This window comes from Bos javanicus, chromosome 1 (assembly GCF_032452875.1).
Source record: "Bos javanicus breed banteng chromosome 1, ARS-OSU_banteng_1.0, whole genome shotgun sequence".
Lineage (NCBI taxonomy): Eukaryota > Metazoa > Chordata > Mammalia > Artiodactyla > Bovidae > Bos > Bos javanicus.
The window spans coordinates 133,094,867-133,117,996 of record NC_083868.1 but is presented as its reverse complement, the minus strand read 5'-3'; the positions used below and the strand labels follow the sequence as shown (position 1 = coordinate 133,117,996).

Sequence of the window (23,130 nt, the reverse complement as noted above, 5' to 3'; positions counted from 1 at the left end):
AAAAAAAGAATGGTTGCAGAAGTATCTATTCATAAATGGCATGACAGTAAACCTGGAAATTCAAGAGAATCAGTGATAGAACTCAAACAATAAAAGAATTCAGTAAAATAGTAGGAAATAAAATTAACATACAAAATCAACAGATCTTCTGTTTATTACCAAAATGGAGTAACTGGGACTGGATTTGCCTTGCCATTTGAAACAACAAAAAACATCAGGCAAGAAATACAAAACAGTGGTTTTCAAGATGGCAGACATCTGGCAACAAAAGAGTGATTTCTGAGAAGCAGAAAACAAACAAGGTTAGCCTTATAATTTCCTTGAGAGAGTTTCCAAGCCACAGTGTACTGCTGGGGACCCTAAGCGGGGTTCAGCGAACTCCTGAGTTTAGGAGAGTTGAGAATCTGGAAGAAAAAGTAGCTAGAATTCTCAAGGCAGAGCACCAAAGAGGAAAGAAGTACACAGAGAGAAAACTCCAGAGATCTTCAGAAGTCCTCCATGAGAATCCAGCAGATATATCTGAGGATAGTCGCCAAAGGTGAAGAAGTGAAGTGAACGTTGCTCAGTCATGTCTGACTCTTTGCAACCAAAATTGGGACCATACCTGTGGGTCACACACAGCCAAGAATAGTATCTGATCCTACCACCCAGACTGGAAAACTTCATAAGACGTAGCACTGAGTAGTCATAGGAGTCTTGCCTCAGTTGTTATTTAGTCACTAAGTTGAGTCTGACTATTTTGCAACCCCATGGACTGTAGCCCACTAGGTTCCTCTGTTCATGGGGCTTCCCAGGCAAGAATACTAGAGTGGGTTGCCATTTCCTTCTCCAGGATATCTTCCCAACCCAGGGATGGTACCTGTGTCTCCTGTATTGCCAGATGGATTCTTTACCCCTGAGTCACCAGGGAATCCCTCTTGCCTCAGTAGTGAAAGTGAAAATGAACTCGCCCAGTCATGTCCAGCTCTTTACAACCACATGGACCGTAGCCTACCAGGTTTCTCTGTCCATGGAATTTTCCAGACAAGAGTACCAGAGTGGGTTGCATTTCCTTCTCCAGGGGATCTTCCTGACTCAGGGATCGAACCCAGGTCTCCCACATTGTGGGCAGACGCCTGAGCCACCTGCCTGAGTAGTGGGGGAGAATAATTAGCCCCAGAATAGACAGTGCTGGGTCCTGTCTAACAGATCAGGAAAGCACAATCTAGAAGGATGAAAGGTTTTTCAAAGTGACTTAATAGCATCCCAGAACAGAAAATATGTATTCTATTCAGAAGTTTAGAATAAGAATACAAAAATATCCAACCCTCAAAAAGACAAAATTCAAAATGACTGGTGTCATCAGGCATGCCAGGAAACAGAAGAATACAATTGATAATTAGGAGAAAAACCAATCAATTGAAACTGACTTGGAACTGACATAGATTTTAAAATTAGCAGATAAGTATATTAAATATCAAAACTGAACACTTTTTTAAAGACCCAAATTGAACTTATAGAGATGAAAACTAAGGTGTCTGGAGTGAAAGATATACCAGATTGGATTGACAGCAGATTAAACATTGCAAATGAAATGGATAGTGAACTTGAAGAAATAGAATAGAAACTACCCAAAATGAGACACAGAGACATATAAAAAGAATTAAAGGAAAATGCAAAGAGCATCAGTGAGCTGTGGAACCTGGCTTCAAGCAACTTAACATAAATGGAAGAGAGGATGCTGTAAAATATTTGTCAGGTCTTAGCCCAAGGACAGAGCTTCTAAAGCCTTGGAATTTCCTGAATTATAAGTGTCTGTGTTCTTCATGGTGGGCTCCTGGGACCATGCCTACATTTATACTAATGAGGTGACTCATCATGAGCCCCAGTGTAGTTCTAGGATGAGAGCCTGCCATGCTGGAAGGGCAACCACATGAATAAAGGTTGAGGCTTTCAGCCAGGTGATAACCTGAGATCAGATTATCAGCCTGATCTCCAAAAAAGGGAGGAAGCATGGAGATTGAATCCAATCATATGGCCAATGATTCAGTTAATCATGTCTATATAATGAAACCCAGTTAAAAACTGGACACTGAAGCACAATTGAGCTCCCCTGGTTAATGATACACAGTGATGTGCTGAAAGTGTAACTTGTCTTGGGGACACAGAAGCTCCACGTTTCAGACCTTGCCCTGTGCATCTCTTACTTGGCTTGTCCTGATTTGTATTCTTTATAATAGAGTAGAAATCATAATATAGTACTTTCCTCAGTTCTGTGTATAGTGTTTGCCCAGTTCTGTCATTTGGGAAAGTTGTTGAACCTCAGAGGATAATGGAAACCCCCAAATTTATAACCAGTTAGTCAGAAGTGTGGGTAGCCTGGGAACCCCAGAGTTATGGCTGGTGTCTGAAGTAAGACGAGTCTTGTTTAGAACTGTGTCGTTAACCTCTGAAATCTGCACTAACTCTGGATGGTTAGTGCTGAAATTACATTGCACGGGGACCAAAAATTATTTGAAGAGATAATGGCCCAGAATTTTCTGTACTTGATAAAAACTATAAACCCACAAACCTAAGATTTTGATAAGCGCAAAGCTCAAGAAACACAAAATTATACCAGTGAAAGTAAAAGTCACACAGTCGTGTCCAACTCTTTGCTACCCCATGGACCATGGTCCATGGAATTCTCCAGGCCAGAATACTAGAGTGGGTAGCCTTTCCCTTCTCCAGGGGATCTTCCCAACCCAAGGATCAAACCCAGGCCTCCCACCATTGCAGGAGATTCTTTACCACCTGAGCCACAAGGGAAGCCCAGGAATACTGGAGTGGGTAACCTATACGTTCTCTAGCAGATCTTCCTGACCCAGGAATTGAACTGGGATCTCCTGCATCACAGGAGGATTCTTTACCAACTGAGCTATGGCACATCACAATAAAGTAGCTCAAAATCAATAATAGAAAGTTTGAAAAGTAGCCAGAGAAAATAGTCACATTTCATAGAGTGGAACAAAGATAAAGATGACAGTGGATTTCGTGTTGGAAAAATCCAAGCCAGAAGACAGAGGAGCAACATCTCTAAAGTGCTGAAAGAAAAGAACAGTCAACCTTGAATACTATACCCAATGAAAATATCCTTCAAAAATGAAGGTAAACTAAAGATTTTTATTTTTGGACATAAAAAACTCAAAGAATTCATTACCAGCAGAAATGCATTACAAGAGATGTGTTTCATTTGTTTGTTTTTTAAAAAAGTTGTTTATGCAAGGAGGAATATAATACCAGATGGAAATACAAGTCTACACAAAGGAATGAGCTCCAGAAGTAGTAACTACATACATGTGATTTCTTATTATTCACATCTCTTTAGAAGAAAATTAACTCTTTAAATGAAGCTATCAACACTGCATTATGTTATTTCTAACATATGTTTGAGTACAATTTAACAACAATAGCATAAAGATTAGGAGAAGAGAAATAGAAGTATACTGTTATGGTTCACATATAATCCATGAAGTTGTTTAACATTTCTTGCAAGTAGATTATACTAAGTTAAAGATGTATGTTGTAACCTCTGATGTACCTCTGAAATAACAAGAGCTATAGCTATAGTTATAGCTAATAAGCCAAAAAAGGAAATAAAAGAATTATAAAGCACACTCAGTTACCCCAAATGGAGGCAGAAATGGAAGGACAAAAGGAACAAAGGCTGGATGGGATAAGAGGTTAAAATAGTATTAGACAAAAAAAAACAAGACCCAAAGATTAGACAAAAAACCAAGACCCTGAAAGAAACATAAAGACACAAACAGGTTTAAAAGTGAAAGGGGAGGAAAATATATATATCATACTAACACTAATCAAAAGAAGGCTCTTGAAGAAATGCAAATCAAAACTATAATGAGGTATAACCTCACACCAGTCAGAATGGCTATTAAAAAGTCTACAGATAACAAATGCTGGAGAAGGTGTGGAGAAAAGGAAACCCTCCTCCACTGTGGTGGGAATGTAGATTGGTACAGCTAGTGTGGAATGCAGTACAAAGGTTACTCAGAAAACTAAAAGTAGAGCTGCCAGCAATCCACTGTTGGGCACATATTTGGAAGACAAAAACTCTTAACTTGAAAAGATACATGCACCCCAGTGTTCAAAGCAGGACTGTTTACAGTAGCCAATACATGGAAGCAACCTAAATGTCCATTGGCAGAGGAATGGATAAAGAAGATATATATAATGGAGTGAAGTAATGTCATTTGCATCGATATAGATGGACCTAGAGATCATCATACTCATGAAATAAGTCAGATAAAGATGGATATCATATGCTGTCACTTGTATGTAGAATCTTAAAAAATGATACAAATGAACTTATTTAGAAACAGACTCACAGACATAGAAAACAAATTTATGGTTGAAGGGGAACCAAGGCAGAGGGGGGGATAAATTAGGAGCTTTGGATTAATAGATACGCATACTATATATAAAGTAGATACACAACAAGGACCTACTATATGGCACAGAGAACTGTATTCAGTATCTTGTAATAACCTACAATGCAAAAGAATCTGAAAAAGGATATATTATATAATATATATAAAATAAGTAACAAGGATATACTGTAAAGCACAGGGAATGATGGCCATTTTCTGGTAATAATCTATAATGGAATATAATCTGCAAAAATTCTGAAACTAACATAACACTGTAGATCAACTATACTTCAACAAAAAATTAAATGAAAAAAATAGCTGATACAAATTTGTAAAATAAATGTCTATATTCTAAAAGATAAAGAGATAAAAGACAGGACCATTATAGTTGTTGTTTAGTTGCTTAGTCTTATCTGACTCTTTTGCAACCCCATGATCTGTAGCCTGCCAGGCTCCTCTGTCGATGGGATTTCCCAGGCAAAAATGATGGAGTGGGTTGCCATTTCCTTCTCCAGGGGATCCTCCTGACCCAGGGCTTGAACTTGTGTCTCCTACATTGTAGTTGTCTCCTGTATTGCAGGCGGATTCTTTACCACTAGCCACTAGGGAAGCCCCAAACAGGAAAACGTTAATTCTCACTAGAAATCAAAGAAATGTAAATGAAAGTAGTCTGAAGATAACAATTTACACATTCTAAAAGGACCCGCCAAAAAGTTGAATGTTAATATCCAATGATGGTGAAGTTGCCCAGAAATTGACTCATACATTCATTTACAGCCATATTGTTCCCACCCTTTAGCCAGAAGTGTTATGGCTAAGAACTCAAGAAAGAAATAATTTGGCAAAAGCAGAAAAATCCCTCCACATTCTTCTGATTTCTGAATGTTGGAACTCCCAGGGCTGACCCCTCCGACACCTCTTTTCCATGCACACACTGTTTGGAGGATCTCACCTATATACCCAGACCTGTCTCCTCATGGATCTGCAAGAAGAAAGCAGACCCCAGTAGAGATTTCCCAGTGGGCAGGGAGTGGAGGATTTTGAAGGCACTTCAAGGGCTCTGAACTCAGTCAAAAGGGCTATGAAGACAGGGGGCCAGAGAGAACCCCAAAGCAAGTTTCATCAAGATATTAATTTCTTACATTGTTAATAGCCAAATGTCCCAGGCTTTATCTGCTGGGGGGTAAGGATGAGGTCCCCAGGAATTCTCTCACTGCAGTACCCCTCAGCTTTCCTGCAGGCCCCCAGAGTTCATGTGCCTTGACACCCACCTCCAAAGTCTGGGAATTATTTTTGCAAGGTAACCCATTCATATTTTGACTTCTTCACTGAAGTCCATGTAAGGGAGCAAAATTTGCCTCCCAAAATATCTGGATGTAATTATTTCAAGCTGAAAACAATCGAAGCCCAAAAAACTCAGAAAAAACCTTGACCATCTCCCTAGCTGCCTAAAAAAATTTAGATAGAGGACCTCTTCCTGGAACAGAGTGATCAGAGCAATCAGCAGAAATCTCTGCAAAGAATATGCACAAAGTATGGTGAGTGAAACTGAGCAGGGCCTAGAGATCACAGTCCACTCTGTGTCCTCCTGTCCTGTTGTTTGCCCAGCAAACCTTTGTTTATCAAACATTGCTTTTCCATCTTCACGTGAAGTGCTTTCCTCCCCTTTGAAGTCCCAAACCACCACCTCCAACATCCACTAGTGTCTCTAGCTGAAGATGGCATTTAAAGTAAGAGCTTTGGCCATTTTGCCTACTTACTCAGTTTTCCTGGGTCTCTCCCATGTGTACACATTATTAAACTTCTGTTTAATTTTTTGCCTGTTAAAAGAAAACTCTTATAAATAAATGGGAGGCTTTCTATGCTCATGGATTGAAAGACTTACTGTTTCTAAATGCCCATACTGTCCAGAGCAATCTATAGATCAATGTAACCTCTATCAAAATCCCAGCAGTTCCATTCTACTGTTCCCTGGCAGGTACCATTTCTGTTCTCTGCTTCTATGAGTTTGACTATTTTAGATACCCTATATAAGCGGAATCATGGAGATGTTGCTCAGTGAGTATAAAGTCTCAGTTATGCAAGACAAGTACGTTCTAGAGATCCGTTGTACAACATAGTGCCTCCTGTCATTAACAATACTGTGTTGTGCCCTTGAATTTTTGTTAGACGGTAGATTTCATGTTAAGTATTATCAAAAAACAAAAAAAGGAGAAGCACAAGGAAAGTGCTGGAGATGATGGATATATCTGTTACCTTGATTGCAGCAGTGGTTTCCTAAGGTATGTGCATTTATCCAGACTCAGATAATTGTATATATGTACAGTTTTTGTATATCAATTATTCCTCAATAAAGTTGTTTTAAAATACCAGTGGTATTTTTACAGAAGTGGAAAAAACAGTTCTAAAATTCATATGGAAGTTCGAAGGACTTGGAATAGCCAAAACAATCCTGTAAAAGGAGAATAAAGCTGAAGTCTCACACTTTATGACTTCAAAACATATTACAAAGACACAGCAGTCAAAACAGGATGGTACTGGCATAAATACAGACATGTAGACCAATGGAACAGAATAGAGAACCCAGAAATCAAATTCTTGCTTATATGGTCAAATGATCTTCAGTGTTGCCAAGAGTAACAGTGAGGAAAAGATAATCTCCAACAAATGGTGTCAGGAAAACTGAATATTCATATGCAAAGGAAAGAAGTTAGACCACATCTCATAGCAAGTACAAAAATTAAAATGGGTTAAAGACCTAAACATAAAACTTCAAACTATATACCTTTTAGAAGAAAACATAGGGAGAAACCTTATGATACTAGTTTTGACAATGATTTTTATGGGTATGACACCAAAACCACAGATAACAAAAGCAAAAGACAACATGGGATTATATCAAATTTTAAATTTATATAATCTGGCTACTATCCAGATTATATAAAGAACTCCTGTGACTCAGTAACAACAAACAAGTAAACAAGTAACCTGAATTTGAAACAACCAAAGGACTTGGATAAACACTTCTCCAAAGAAGATAAAATGTCACATAAGCATATGAAAAGATGTTCAATATCATTAAGCAGGGGAATACAAATTAAAACCACAATGAGATACCACCTCACACCCATTAAGATGGCTACTGTTTGTTTTTTTTAAGTGTTGGTAAGGATGTGGAGAAACTAGAATACTGTTAAGAATGTAAAATGGTATAGCCACTATGGAAAATAAAACAGAAGTTCCATATGATCATCAGTACTACTCCTGGGTATACATCCAAAAGAATCGAAAGCAGAATCTCAAAGAGATGTGTACATCAGTGTTGATAGCAGCATTATTCACTCTAGCCAAGAGGTGGAAGTGATGTAAGTGTCCATCAATGGATGAATGGATTAAGAAAATGTGGTGTATATATATATACAACAGAATATTGTTTCCCTTTTTAAAAAAGAGGAATTCTGTCACATGAAGCGATAGATTAATCTTGAGAACGTTATGCTAAGGGAAATCAGCCAGTCACAAAAAGATGTATACTGCATGACTCCACTTATGAGGAATCTAAAGTGGTCAAACGCAGACAAATAGAAGAATAGTGGTTTCCAGGGGCTGGAGGGAGGATGAAGTCAGAGTTCGTGGTGTGATGAGTGTAGCGTTTCAGTCATGCAGGACTGAGTTGGATGGCAAGTGGGTAGAATCTGGTGATGTCCCAGATTGTGCAAGTGATTGACAGTATTGTAGTCTGTTGTAGTCTGTTAACTATAGTTATTTGCACCCCAAAATATCTGGATGTAATTGTTTCAAGCTGAAAACAATCGAAGCCCAAGTGATTGACAATACTGTACTGTAGGTGATTGTGCAAGTGATTGACAGTATTGTACTCTACACTTGTAAATTGTTGGGAGGATGAATCCTATGTTTTCTCTGCCACAAAAAGAAAAGAAAAGGCTGGGTCTATATTAATGTCAAAGTAATTTTTAGAGAATATTGCTGGGGAATGGTAAAGGGGTCAGTTTATCAGGAGGATATAACAATTCTAAATGTTTATACACCTAATAACAGAACTTCAGAATGCATGCAGCAAAATCCAATAGAACTGCAAGGATAAATCCACAATTATAGTTGTAGATTTCCATGTGCTGCTCTTAATAATGAATAGAACAAGTAGAGAGAAAATCAGTAAGGATACATAGAACACTTACAAGACTATCAACCAACCTGACCTAATTGACATTTACTTTACACTTCACTGAACCACAGCAGAATACACATTCTTTTAATTTTTTCCTGTGAAATCTTTATACATCTTATTGTCTTTCCCTACATGTTATCTTTTCTACTTTATCAGTTCAGTTCAGTTCAGTCACTGAGTCATGTCCGACTCTTTGCGACCCCATGAATCACAGCACTCCAGGCCTCCCTGTCCATCACCAACTCCCAGAGTTCACTCAAACCCACATCCATCGAGTCGGTGATGCCATCCAGCCATCTCATCCTCTGTCATCCCTTTCTCTTCTTGCCCCCAATCCCTCCCAGCATCAGAGTCTTTTCCAATGAGTCAACTCTTCGCATGAGGTGGCCAAAGTACTGGAGTTTCAGCTTTAGCATCATTCCTTCCAAAGAAACCCAGGACTGATCTCCTTTAGAATGGACTGGTTGGATCTCCTTGCAGTCCAAGGGACTCTCAAGAGTCTTCTCCAACACCACAGTTCAAAAGCATCAATTCTTTGGCTCTCAGCTTTCTTCACAGTCCAACTGTCACATCCACACATGACTACTGGAAAAACCATAGCCTTGACTAAACAGACCTTTGTTGGCAAAGTAATGCCTCTGCTTTTTAATATGCTATCTAGGTTGGTCATAATTTTCCTTCCAAGGAGTAAGCGTCTTTTAATTTCCTGGCTAAAGGACACTAGGAATCTGAGTAAGAAGGTATGGGTTCAAGCATACCCTTGTCATATAGAATATACATACCTTTAACTCATACACAGAATATTTCCCAAGATAGACTATATTCTGACCATAGAATAAATCTCAACAAATTTTAAATATTCAGTTCACTAAATATGTTCTCTGACCATAATGGAATTAAATTAGAAACAGTAACAGATCTGTGAAAAATTCCTAAATGTTTGATAAATAACAACTTTTAAATAACCTATGGGTCAGAGAAGAAGAAATCAAAAGGAAAATTAGGAAATATTTTGAAATGAAAATACAGCATATCAAAATTTATGGGATGCTGCTAAAGCTGTATTTAATAAGTGAGTTTAGCAAGGTTACAGATACATGATCAATATATGAAACTCAACTTTCTATATACTAGCAACACATAATTGAAAATAAAATCTTTTAAATACCATTTATAATTCTTCACCAAAATATTAAATACTTGGAAGGAAAGTTATGACCAACCTAGATAGCATATTAAAAAGCAGAAACATTATTTTGCCAACAAAGGTCCATCTAGTCAAGGCTATGGTTTTTCCAGTCGTCATGTATGGATGTGAGAGTTGGACTGTGAAGAAGGCTGAGCGCCGAAGAATTGATGCTTTTGAACTGTGGTGTTGGAGAAGACTCTTGAGAGTCCCTTGGACTGCAAGGAGATCCAACCAGTCCATCCTAAAGGAGACCAGTCCTGTTCATTGGAAGGACTGATGCTGAGGCTGAAACTCCAATACTTTGGCCACCTCATGCAAAGAGTTGACTCACTGGGAAAGACTCTGATGCTGGGAGGGATTGGGGCAAGGAGGAGAACGGGACGGCAGAGGATGAGATGGCTGGATGGCATCACCGACTCGATGCACATGAGTTTGAGTGAACTCCGGGAGTTAGTGATGGACAGGGAGGCCTGGTGTGCTGCGATTCATGGGGTCGCAAAAAGTCAGACATGACTGAGCAACTGAACTGAACTGAAACCTGTAGAAAAGAATACATTTGAATCAGTTCTAATGAGATGGATGAAACTGGAACCTATTATACAGAGTGAAGTAAGCCAGAAAGAAAAACACCAATACAGTATACTAACGCATATATATGGAATTTAGAAAGATGATAACAATAACCCTGTGTACGAGACAGCAAAAGAGACACTGATGTATAGATCAGTCTTATGGACTCTGTGGGAGAGGGAGAGGGTGGGGAGATTTGGGAGAATGGCATTGAAACATGTATAATATCATGTATGAAACGAGTCGCCAGTCCAGGTTCGATGCACGATACTGGAGGCTTGGGGCTGGTGCACTGGGACGACCCAGAGGGAGGGTATGGGGAGGGAGGAGGGAGGAGAGTTCAGGATGGGGAACACAGGTATACCTGTGGTGGATTCATTTCGATATTTGGCAAAACTAATACAATATTGTAAAATTTAAAAATAAAATAAAATTTAAAAAAAAGAAGCCCAAAATAGAATATAAACAATAACAAATGAACTCTATTACAAATGGGTAACACAACTACATTAAAGAAGATAAAAGAAGATAAGGAAAGAGCTAAATAACCTTGGAAAATAGTATCTTCACTGGATACTCTAAAGACGAAAGATACAAATACTGTAGTCTAGTTAGTAAATTACTTTCTCAATGGGGTAATGGTTGGCAATTCTATTAACAGTTACAAAGGAAAGGGGGAACCTTGCATTATTGAATTAAAATTATCTGTATGATTACATAGTTTTTAATACATATAGATATAGAAAAATACAAGTATATGGGTATGTATGAACTGATACACATTCATGTATTCCTAGTTGTGTCTACTAAGAGGATTCGGCAGCAATGACACCCTAGTAGTAACGAGCACTCCTAGCCCCCAGATTTGGTTCCAAATACCATTCTCCAGTAAAAGGAATCAGGGCTGCTTGGAGAAAAGGTTGATTCTCAGGTGGGAGCATAGACAATATAAAATGAGCCTGCACTATTTTGTGATACCAGAAAATATGGTAGTGTTCACAAAAGGATGGGGTATGTCAGGAGGACAAAGGAGCCAACCTAACAGCTCCCAGGGACCAAAGCTAGCTCAATTTGAGCAGCAGAATAATATTAGTATTTTATGATGCTATTGATAAACTGATATAATCCAACACAATGATAGTATTGGATTATAACCCATAGAATGAAATAAATACCCATGAGTCTATACTGACATAAATTGAACAAATAAATACAAGGGAAGGACAGCTCTTCCTTATAGAAAAATTTCACTTAACAAATGTGGAGGGGATGAGGGGAAAAGCAAAGTAAACACTACTATATAAATTTGGTCAGTCAGTCAGTCATTTCAGTCGCTCAATCACGTCTGACTCTTTGCGACCCCATGCATCACAGCACGCCAGGCCTCCCTGTCCATCACCAGTTCCTGGAGTTCACTCAGACTCACGTCCATCGAGTCAGTGATGCCATCCAGCCATCTCATCCTCTGTCGTCCCCTTCTCCTCCTGCCCCCAATCCCTCCCAGCATCAGAGTCTTTTCCAATGAGTCAACTCTTCGCATGAGGTGGCCAAAGTACTAGAGTTTCAGCTTTAGCATCATTCCTTCCAAAGAAATCCCAGGGCTGATCTCCTTTAGGATGGACTGGTTGGATCTCCTTGCAGTCCAAGGGACTCTCAAGAGTCTTCTCCAACACCACAGTTCAAAAGCATCAATTCTTTAGCATTCAGCTGTCTTCACAGTCTAACTCTCACATCCATACATGACCACTGAAAAAACCATAGCCTTAACTAGATGAACCTTTGTTGGCAAAGTAATGTCTCTGCTTTTGAATATGCTATCTAGGTTGGTCATAACTTTCAAGGAGTAAGCATCTTTTAATTTCATGGCTGCAGTCACCATCTGCAGTGATTTTGGAGCCCCCAAAAATAAAGTCTGACACTGTTTCCACAGTTTCCCCATCTATTTCCCATGAAGTGATGGGACCACATGCCATGACCTTCGTTTTCTGAATGTTGAGCTTTAAGCCAACTTTTTCACTCTCCACTTTTACTTTCATCAAGAGGCTTTTGAGTTCCTCTTCACTTTCTGCCATAAGGGTGGTGTCATCTGCATATCTGAGGTTATTGATATTTCTCCCGGCAATCTTGATTCCAGTTTGTGTTTCTTCCAGTCCAGCGTTTCTCATTATGTACTCTGCATATAAGTTAAATAAGCAGGGTGACAATATACAGCCTTGATGTACTCCTTTTCCTATTTGGAACCAGTCTGTTGTTCTAAATTTGGTAAACAGCACCATAAAAATGCCACAGTCAAATTCTATAAATGGCTGCTAATATTTGTGGGCAAAAATTTACAGAGAAACAGGATACTGACAGAGTCTCAAAGTATCTCCTCCATGATATTTATCAACTGTTAAAGGAACGTAATAAATTTATGGTGGCAGACCCAACAGATACCACTTTAACCAAGTATATTCAAAAATTAATACAAGTTGTAAGACCTATCAACACCACATACTCCTTGTATGACTGAAAAGGACACATCACTTCCGTGGTAAATTCACTAAAAGTGTGTAACTTTAATCATAAGAAAATACCAGACATGCCACATTGAGAGACATTCTACAGAAAAACTAACCAGAACTCATTAAAGTGTCAGAAAAATGAAACATAAGGAAAGACTGAAGAACTGCCATGGATTGGGATAGCAATGAGACACAAGAACTAAATGCAGTTAGGATCCTGAAACAGAAAAAAAAAGACTTCAGGGGGAAAGCTGGTAAATTTTGAATAAGATCTGTAGTTTAGTATTGCTGCTGCTGCTAAGTCGCGTCAGTCATGTCCGACTCTGTTCGACCCCAGAGACGGCAGCCCACCAGGCTCCCCCGTCCCTAGGATTCTCCAGGCAAGAACACTGGAGTGGGTTGCCATTTCCTTCTCCAATGCATGAAAGTGAAAAGTGAAAGTGAAGTCTCTCAGTCGTGTCCGACTCTTAGCGACCCCATGGACTGCAGCCTACCAGGCTCCTCCATCCATGGGATCTTCCAGGCAAGAGCACTGGAGTGGGGTGCCATTGCCTTCTCCGGTAGTTTAGTATCAGGTTGGTACAAAAGTAACTGCGGTTTTGGATTGTGAATATTAAATCATTACAGCTAGGCTCAAACACATCTTTATCAATCAAAATAGGAACCATTACAGTCAACACATTTTTGCCATCAAAAAATGTTTGTTTATTCCTGTAGCATAAAAATCTGTGCTTCAGGATTCAGTAAACTCTTGAAAAGTATTTTCTGCCTCCCGCTGGTTGTGGAAACATTTTCCTTGCAAAAAGTTGTCAAGATGCTTGAAGAAGTGGTAGTTAGTTGGCAAGAGGTCAGGTGAATAGGGCAAATGAGGCAAAACTTTGTAGCCCAATTCGTGAAACTTTGGAAGCGTTGGTTCTGCGACGTGTGGTCAAGCATTGTCATGGAGAAGAATTGGGCCCTTTCTGTTGCCCAGTACTGGCTGCAGGCATTGCAGTTTTTGGTGCATCTCATCAATTTGCTGAACATACTTCTCAGATGTAATGGTTCGCTGGGATTCAGAAGGCTATAGTGAATCATATGGGCAGCAGACCACCAGACGGTAACCATGCCTTTTTTTGGTGCAAGTTTGGTTTTGGGAAGTGCTTTGGAGCTTCTTCTTGGTCCAACCACTGAGCTGGTTATCACCGGTTGTTGTATAAAGTCCACCTTTCATCACACATCACAATTTGATCGAGAAATGTTTCATTGTTGTTGCATAGAATAGGAGAAGGCGACACTTCAACGATTTTTTTTTTTTTCAGTCAGCTCATGAGGCAGTCATTTATCAAACTTTTTCACCCTTCCAATTTGCTTCAAATGCCGAACGACCATAGAAAGATCGATGTTGAGTTCTTCAGCAACTTCCCATGTAATTGTAAGAGGATCAGCTTCGATGGTTGCTCTCAGTTGGTCATTACCAACTTCTGATGGCTGGCCACAGTGCTCTTCATCTTCAAGGCTCTCATCTCCTTTGCAAAGCTTCTTGAACTGCCACTGTACTGTATGTTCATTAGCAGTTCCTGGGCCAGATGTGTTGTTGACATTGGTAGTTGTCTCCACTGCTTTACAACCCATTTTGAACTTGAATAAAAAAATCACTGAAATTTGCTTGTCTAACATCATTTCTGGAGTCTAAAATAAATATAAAATAAGTAATAAGTCATTAGTCATAAAGCAAGAAATGTGCATTAAGATGATAACCACTTTTATTTAAAAATGTATTCCATTATCAAACAACAAAGTTTAACAGAGTGAAACCGCAATTACTTTTGCACCAACCCAGTATTACAACAATGTTCATTTCTTAGTTTTGATAATTGTACTGTGGTTTGTTCAGTTCAGTTCAGTCGCTCAGTTGTGTCTGACTCTATGCGACCCCATGAACCGCAGCACGCTAGGCCTCCCTGTCCATCGCAAACTTCCAGAGTCCACCCAAACCCATGTCCATTGAGTCGGTGATGCCATCCAACCATCTCATCCTCTGTCGTCCCCTTCTCCTCCTGCCCTCAATCTTTCCCAGCATCAGGGTCTTTTCCAATGAGTCAGCTCTTCACATGAGGTGGCCAAGGTACTGAAGTTTCAGCCTCAGCATCAGCCCTTCCAATGAACACCCAGAACTGATCTCCTTTAGGATGGACTGGTTGGATTTCCTTGCAGTCCAAGAGACTCTCAAGAGTCTTCTCCGACACCACAGTTCAAAAGCATCAATTCTTCAGCGCTCAGCTTTCTTTCAAGTCCAACTCTCACATCCATACATGACCACTGACAAAACCATAGCCTTGACTAGATGGACCTTTGTTGGCAAAGTAATGTCTCTGCTTTTGAATATGCTGTCTAGGTTGGTCATAACTTTCCTTCCAATGAGTAAGTGTCTTTTAATTTCATGGCTGCAATCACCATCTGCAGTGATTTTGGAGCCCAGAAAAATAAGTCAGTCACTGTTTCCACTGTTTCCCCATCTATTTGCCATGAAGTGGTAGGACCAGATGCCATGATCTTAGTCTTCTGAATGTTGAGCTTTAAGCCAACTTTTTCACTCTCCTTTTTCACTTTCATCAAGAGGCTTTTAAGTTCTTCTTCACTTTCTGCCATAAGGATGGTGTCATCTGCATATCTGGTTATTGATATTTCTCCCAGCAATCTTGATTCCAGCTTGTGCTTCTTCCATCCCAGTGTTTCTCATGATGTACTCTGCATATAGGTTAAATAAGCAGGGTGACAACATACAGCCTTAATGAACTCCTTTTCCTATTTGGAACCAGTCTGTTGTTCCATGTCCAGTTCTAACTGTTGCTTCCTGACCTGCATACAGGTTTCTCAAGAGGCAGGTCAGTTAAGTTGTTACCACTATGAGAAGCTAGGAGAAGAACATAGGGAATCTCTCTGTAATATTTTTGTAATTTTCTGTAAGACTAAAATTATTTCCAAATAAAAATTTAAATAAGGTTCATTGGTTTTAGACTGTACTGGTAAGTACAGTCTAAATAGCTAACTGCTCTGAGGAAACAAAGAAAAGAGATGTAACTGATGTCTTTCCATTCATGACTAGCCAATTAATAGATTATTTCTGTGGTAGTATTACTGTTGCCTCTGGTTATTAAATTAACAGTAATTATCTCCATTAGATTCTTCAGACTCATTGAAAATGTTTTAAAAACCTAATTAGAAAAAAAAAAAAAACTCATTTCACATGCTAATAAGGTAATAATGCTCAAAATCCTCCAAACTAGGCTTCAGTAGTATGTGAACTGAGAACTTCCAGGATTTAAAACAAGCTGGATTTAGAAAAGGCAGAGGAACCAGAGATCAAATTGCCAACATCCCCTGGGTCATAGGAAAAGCTAGAGAATTTCAGAAAAACATCTACTTCTGTTTCATTGACTACACTAAAGCCTTTGACTGTGTAGACAACAAATAGTGGAAAAGTCTTAAAGAGATGGGAATACCAGACTACCTTACCTGCCTCCTGAGAAGCCTGTATGCAGGTCAAGAAGCAACAGAACCGGACATGGAAAAACAGACTGCTTCAAAAGGGGGAAAGGAGTTTGTCAAGGCTGTATATTGTCACCCTGCTTATTTACCTTATATGCAGAGCACATCACGCAAAATGCCAGACTGGATGAAACACAAGCTATAATCAAGATTGCCAGGTTCAGGATGGGGAACATGTGTATGCCTGTGGTGGATTCATTTCAATATATGGCAGAACCAATACAATATTGTAAAGTTTAAAAATAAAATAAAAATAAATAAAAATAAAAATACTTGAAATCCAAAAAAATAAAAAATAAAAGATTGCCAGGTGAAATAACAATAATCTCAGATACACAGATGATACTACTCTTATGGCATAAAGTGAAGAGGAACTAAAGAGCCTCTTGATGAAGGTGAAACAGGAAAGTGAAAAAGTTGACTTATAAATCAACATTCAGAAAACAAAGATCATGGCATCTGATCCCATCACTTCATGGCAAATAGATGGAGAAACAGTGGGAAACACTGACAGACTATTTTCTTGGGCTCCAAAATCATTGCAGGTGGTGACTGCATCCATGAAATTCAAAGACACTTACTCCTTGGAAGAAAAGCTATGACAAACCTAAACAGCATATTAAAAAAGCAGAGACTTTACTTTGTCAACAAAGGTCTGTATAGTCAAAGCTATGGTTTTTCCAGTAGTCATGTATGGATGTGAGAGTTGGACCATAAAGAAGGCTGAGTGCTGAAGAATTGATGCTTTTGAACTGTGGTGTTGGAGAAGACTCTTGAGAGTCCCTTGGACTGCAGGGAGATCAAACCAGTCAGTCCTAAAGGAAGTCAGTCCTGAATATTATTGGAAGGACTGATGCTGAAGCTGAAGCTCCAGTACTTTGGCCACCTGATGTGAAGAACTGACTCATTAGAAAAGACCCTGATGCTGGGAAGTATTGAAGGCAGGAGGAGAAGGGGACAACAGAGGACGAGATAGTTGGATGGCATCAGTGACTCAATGGACATGAGTTTGAGCAAGCTCCAGGAGTCGGTGATGGACAGGAAGGCTGGCATGCTGCAATCCATGGGGTCTCAAAGAGTCGGATGTGACTAAGCAACTGAACAACAAAGAAAAAAAAAACTATTTCACGGTTTTAATGTTCAAATAGTCTTCTATGAGAACAGGATATCAGATTTAAAATAAATAAAAACCTAAATTGGAAAACAGATTTATCAACACAGTGATTTTGATGAACATTAGCTGACTCACATACCTTAACATAAAGTTATTTGGCTACCAGGCTATTATTTTTTCCAATAATTTCCCATGTCTGTAGGTTAAGAAAGAATCATTCTAGTTGGCTTCTGTCTATCCTCCTTTTTGTGTAAATTTCACTTGGCAATCTCTAACAAGATCTATGGGATGAATTTCGCTGACGTGTGTTAGAATTACAGCATGTACCTGTAAGACACTTGATTTACAAATCACCAGATATAGCCAGATTAACATTTTAACTTTCTTGAAGTATACTGTACATATCAAAGTCACACAAAAGTGTGCTTGTGAAATATTTGAGTTTAATAAAATACTAGTTAAATTTTAAGTGTATTGTTCAGTATTGTGAAACAGCAAGTATGCTCAACTGGCAAGTATTGTACAAGAGTTTAAAAAAATTCAGTATGTATCTTAGGGGGTTTTTTGGTATGTTTGTTAACTTAGTTATGATTTTGTTCTTTTTCAGGATGTGGTAGATACACATCCTGGCCTCACGTTCCTGAAAGACGCTCCAGAATTCCACTCCCGGTACATCACCACGGTAGGCTGAGTCCTTTTTTGTCTTAATAAAACTCTTTTAAGTTTCCTTTTTGTCACTGCCTAGTATCTAAGCTTTTAGATCTTTATGTAGAATGGGCCATAATGATTATTTTAAATGGGAGGAAATAAAATTGAATTAATTATTTATATCTCATTCACTTCTTCTATGTGCCTAGTGCTTAAGAAGTCTCTTGTATACAAAATCTAAGTGATATACTCATTCTTTCTGGTCTCCATTAATATTGATACCCAGTTGATCTTTAGTATTTGCAAATAATACAAGAATTTTTCAACAGCCTTTTCCCAAAAAAAAAAAAGATGTTATCTAGAGTACCTGAAAATTAGAACTGAGATGATAATGAGAAATGAGTATTTATAATCAGAAAATAAATCATGTAAGAATTTAAAATAACATAATCACAGTCTCCTGTTTTGCAAGGTGTTCTCATTCTGTTTCTCATGCACAGCCTCATTCGATCAGTCACAGGCAGGGCATGCATTACGGGTGAGAGCTCACAGGCCTGCAGCTCACACTGCAGCCACACCAGGCGTTCTCTGCCCTAGCTCCCAGATTATCTGTGCAAGAATTCCACAGATGAACCTCAGGGCACACCTCGCATTCACAGCCATACCCGGCTGATACGATCCCCACCTCTGGTTCAGCTCTCCCAGTAAATAGGGCAGTCTCTTCCGAGGAAGACCCTCTCCTTCTTGGGGCACTTTTTGTTGGCTATGGATTGTTGGGTTCTGTTGAATTACAGAATACTACCACTATTTTTTCTCCTGTAGGAACTTCATTATTTCCTTTTACATTGATTCTCTGCTGACATAAAACTTTATAAGACTTCATTTGAACCATAAGATGTCACTGCCATCTAAGACTGTCTTAGAAGTTGTTTTTGCTTGTAACCACAACCCGACACTAAGCTACCTCTACCACAGTCATCCTGGCCCAGCTGGTCATCCTTGTTTCTCACGTGGATTCCCTCTAATTGGTCTCCCTGCTTATACCCTCATTGCCCTACAGCCTAGTCTCCACAGAGTTATTCTTTGAAAATGTAAGTCAGATCATGTCACTCCTCTGCTCAAACCCTCCAGTGTTTCCCCATCTCATTCAGAATGAAAGCCAAAGTTCTTGCCATTATTCTCCATAACCCCCCACCCACCCACCCACACCCTCACAATGCCCACTCTCTGTTACTTAAGCAACAGTTGTTCTCTCTGCTCCTGGAACAAGCCAAACCCACTTCTGCCTCAGGTGCTTTGTCTTTACTCTCTCCTCTGCCTGGAATGCTCTTCCTACAGATTGCTGCGTGACCCACTCCCTCACTTCATCCAGATGTGTGCTCAGACATTCCCTTCTTAATGAGACCTTCCCTGATCACCCTCTGCCTTCTTCAGCTATCTTCTCTCTCTGTCCCCTCCCTCTACTCTTCTTTTGTTTTGCTTTATTTTCCTTCTTAGTGCTATAACATCTGATATTTAAAATTTTTGTTTATTGTCCATGTCCTTCTCTATAACATAAACTCCATGAGAGGAGGGACTTCATCTATATTTAGATCCTGCTATATCTCTAATACCTGAAATAGGGCCTGGCACATAATAGATATACAGTAGGTATTTATTGAGTGAGTAAGTGAAGTTATTCATGTGTAGAATTAAGAACTCTACATGTAACCATGGTTTCAATCCCAATGAGAATTACTGGATTCTGATTGTTGACTGTTGTGTAAACTCAGGGCATATTAAAATTGAGTTGGCCAAAAAGTTTGTTCAGGCTTTTCTGTAAGATGTAACAGAAAAACCTGAACAAACTTTTTGGTCACTCAATAATGTATTAGAATCTCAAGAGATTGAAAAGATCTTGATAATCTATTCCAACATTCTGCCAATTCAGAAAATGCTCTGTATAGGAATCATTTGAATTTGTTCTTAGAGAAGATGTTAAAGATCAGAATTATGAAAGCACAAATTTTCCTTTGTACTCTTTCTAGTTTGGTATTTACTAAAGTATGATCTCCAGACCTATGATAGACTGGGATCATCTAGTGACCCCTGGTAGTTTTATGATTTCAGAATGAAAAGCCATGATACAGTTTTGTTTGCATGTAATTCACATTTTCTGAGAAATACTAGTATGTCAATCATTGACCAAGAAGAACTACATAGGGGGTACTCTTTCTACCCCCTTCTGATGCCTATGTCAGAAGCTTTCTCTATCTCCTTTATACTTTAATAAAACTTTATTACACACACACACACACACAAAAGAACTACATAGGTCAATTAACAGAATTCAGTTAATTTTCTGCTGACATATGCATGGTATTTGCATATTATTGTTTACTTTTTAAAATTTATACTTTATTGCTAGTATTATGCTACTTTAAAATCCCCTGTTCACAAAAATGAATCCAGTATAACTTGTTCACTTTGCTGCACAGAAGAAACTAACACAACATTGTAAACAATAAAAATTTTTTCAAGATGAATCCATTACTCAGAAGTTGTCATAAAAGTGTAAACTACTTATGATTAAATAGCGATAATGGGGCAGCTCGAAACAGCATCATAACATACGTAGTAAATTAGGTCCAACTGAGAACACAAAATGTGAATCTGTATATACTGAGATAAGTGTGACTGCTTGTTTGTGATAATCCCATACTATCATTGAAAACACCGAGGTGCCAATAAAAAAGTATCGCACTGAATAGAATTTTATTGGACTGATGGTCTGTTCTCCAGTGTCTCTTCTATTATGAAATTTGGTCAGATAATGACATGAAGTCATTGAAAATTTTGTACTATATCAAAGTACAGTGAATCTTTCTATAAAAAATACAAAATAAGCTTTCTAGTATGAAATTAATTTTCTTGCTAAAGGCATAATAGTAAGCAAATTTAGAAAAGTGTCAGACTTTGCCCTGCTCATGGCAAAGACAGACAACAGTTTTTCCAAGAGACTCACAAAGATCAGTCAGAATTAATGACAAATGTCTCAAAAAACAAAAATTAATTTATCATCTGACCCTACTGAATATAATTTCAGTGGCATACAGCATAGGATAATTAATAGATTTTGTTCACATGCTAGAGTTACTCAATTATTTCACTTTACAGTTGGAAGAAACTGCTGACAGCTTATGACTCAAGTATTAGCTTATGTGTGGCACATAAATGATGAAGAAAACTGGGCAACTTTTATTTTCCAATTATCAGTGAAAACCTGTGCTACAGGAGGAAAAGACTGTATTTGTTTGTTTAGTTAATCTTAATTATTTTGTCAGCTGTTTTAGATTGGAAAGCTAGAATACCAACCATGCATATAGCAAATACCCAAAGTCACTCTTATTTCCAGAGAAGAGTTGACATTGAGTAATAAACCTTTTGATATTGAATGAAAATGGAAATTGGAAATACCTGTAAATTGTGACCCTTGAGTATGCATATTTGCATACCATGCAAAGAAATTACCAGTAAATAAGACTCTGCTTATCCTTACTGGCACATGCTGACTTTTGAGGAAAGAGGTAGGTTTTAAAATAAGCGATAAGATTGAAAATACTTTTCTGTAATATTGGTGCTGGCAGTAAAGATATTTCAGTGGCGCCTAGTAGAAGGGCCAGGCTTCTGGCACTCAGGTGTTCACCTGCATCCATGTCACCTACAAAGAGCAATCTCTGTAATTTCTGTGTCTGAGTTTGATCCTCTTGTCTAAAACTCTCTTGACAGAGCCACCAAACACATACTTCCATTCCTAAAAGTGTGAAAAGTATCAGTCACTCAGTCTTGTAACCAACTCTGTGCAACCTCATGGACTATAGCCTACCAGGCTCTTCTGTCCATGGAATTCACCAGGCAAGAATAGTGGAGTGGGTAGCCATTCACTTCTCCAGGGGATCTTCCCAACCTAGGGATTGAACCCAGGTCTCCTGCCTCCAGGCAGATTCTTTAAGGTCTGAGCCACCAGGGAAGTCCCCTTCCATTCCTGGTGATCTAAAATTGTGAATTAGAAATTTACAGCCACTGTGGAGATCAGCGTGGAGATTCCTTAAAAAACTGGAAATAGAACTGCCTTATGATCCAGCAATCCCACTGCTGGGCATACACACTGAGGAAACCAGAAGGGAAAGAGACACATGTACCCCAATGTTCATCGCAGCACTGTTTATAATAGCCAGGACATGGAAGCAACCTAGATGTCCATCAGCAGATGAATGGATAAGAAAGCTGTGGTACATATACACAATGGAGTATTACTCAGCCATTCAAAAGAATACATTTGAATCAGTTCTAATGAGGTGGATGAAACTGGAGCCTATTATACAGAGTGAAGTAAGCCAGAAGGAAAAACATAAATACAGTGTACTAACGCATATATATGGAATTTAGAAAGATGGTAACAATAACCCGGTGTATGAGACAGCAAAAGAGACACTGATGTATAGAAAAGTCTTATGGACTCTGTGGGAGAGGGAGAGGGTGGGAAGATTTGGGAGAATGACATTGAAACATGTAAAATATCATGTAAGAAATGAGTTGCCAGTCCAGGTTCGATGCACGATACTGGATGCTTGGGGCTAGTGCACTGGGACGACCCAGAGGGATGGTATGGGGAGGGAGGAGGAAGGAGGGTTCAGGATGGGGAGCACATGTATACCTGTGATGGATTCATTTTGATATTTGGCAAAACTAATACAATTATGTAAAGTTTAAAAATAAAATAAAATTAAAAAAAAAAAAAGAAATTTCCAATTGAGTAGATATAAAGAAAACTGATTTATAATTCAAATTGTCTGTCAAGTTGACTAGAGATCCCCTGGTAAAAAATTATCCAATTTCATTTCTGTCATTGGTAGTATGTAGTTATTCTTACTGCTATTAATTTTTACATTTTTTTATATTTTTATATTTTTCTTAATTTCTCTTAAAAACCTAAAACT

At 38.7% G+C, this 23,130-nt stretch overlaps 1 protein-coding gene across 4 annotated transcripts in view; it reads left to right on the top strand.

Moving 5' to 3' along the window:
• The window catches only part of PPP2R3A (protein phosphatase 2 regulatory subunit B''alpha), a 233,025-nt gene that overhangs the window by 114,824 nt on the left and 95,071 nt on the right, over window positions 1–23,130 (top strand). For all 4 annotated transcript variants that reach the window (XM_061420903.1, XM_061420895.1, XM_061420921.1 and 1 more), the window contains one exon: window positions 18,111–18,185. In XM_061420903.1, coding sequence (XP_061276887.1) covers window positions 18,111–18,185 — 75 coding nt within the window. The remainder of the gene's footprint in view (window positions 1–18,110; window positions 18,186–23,130) is intronic.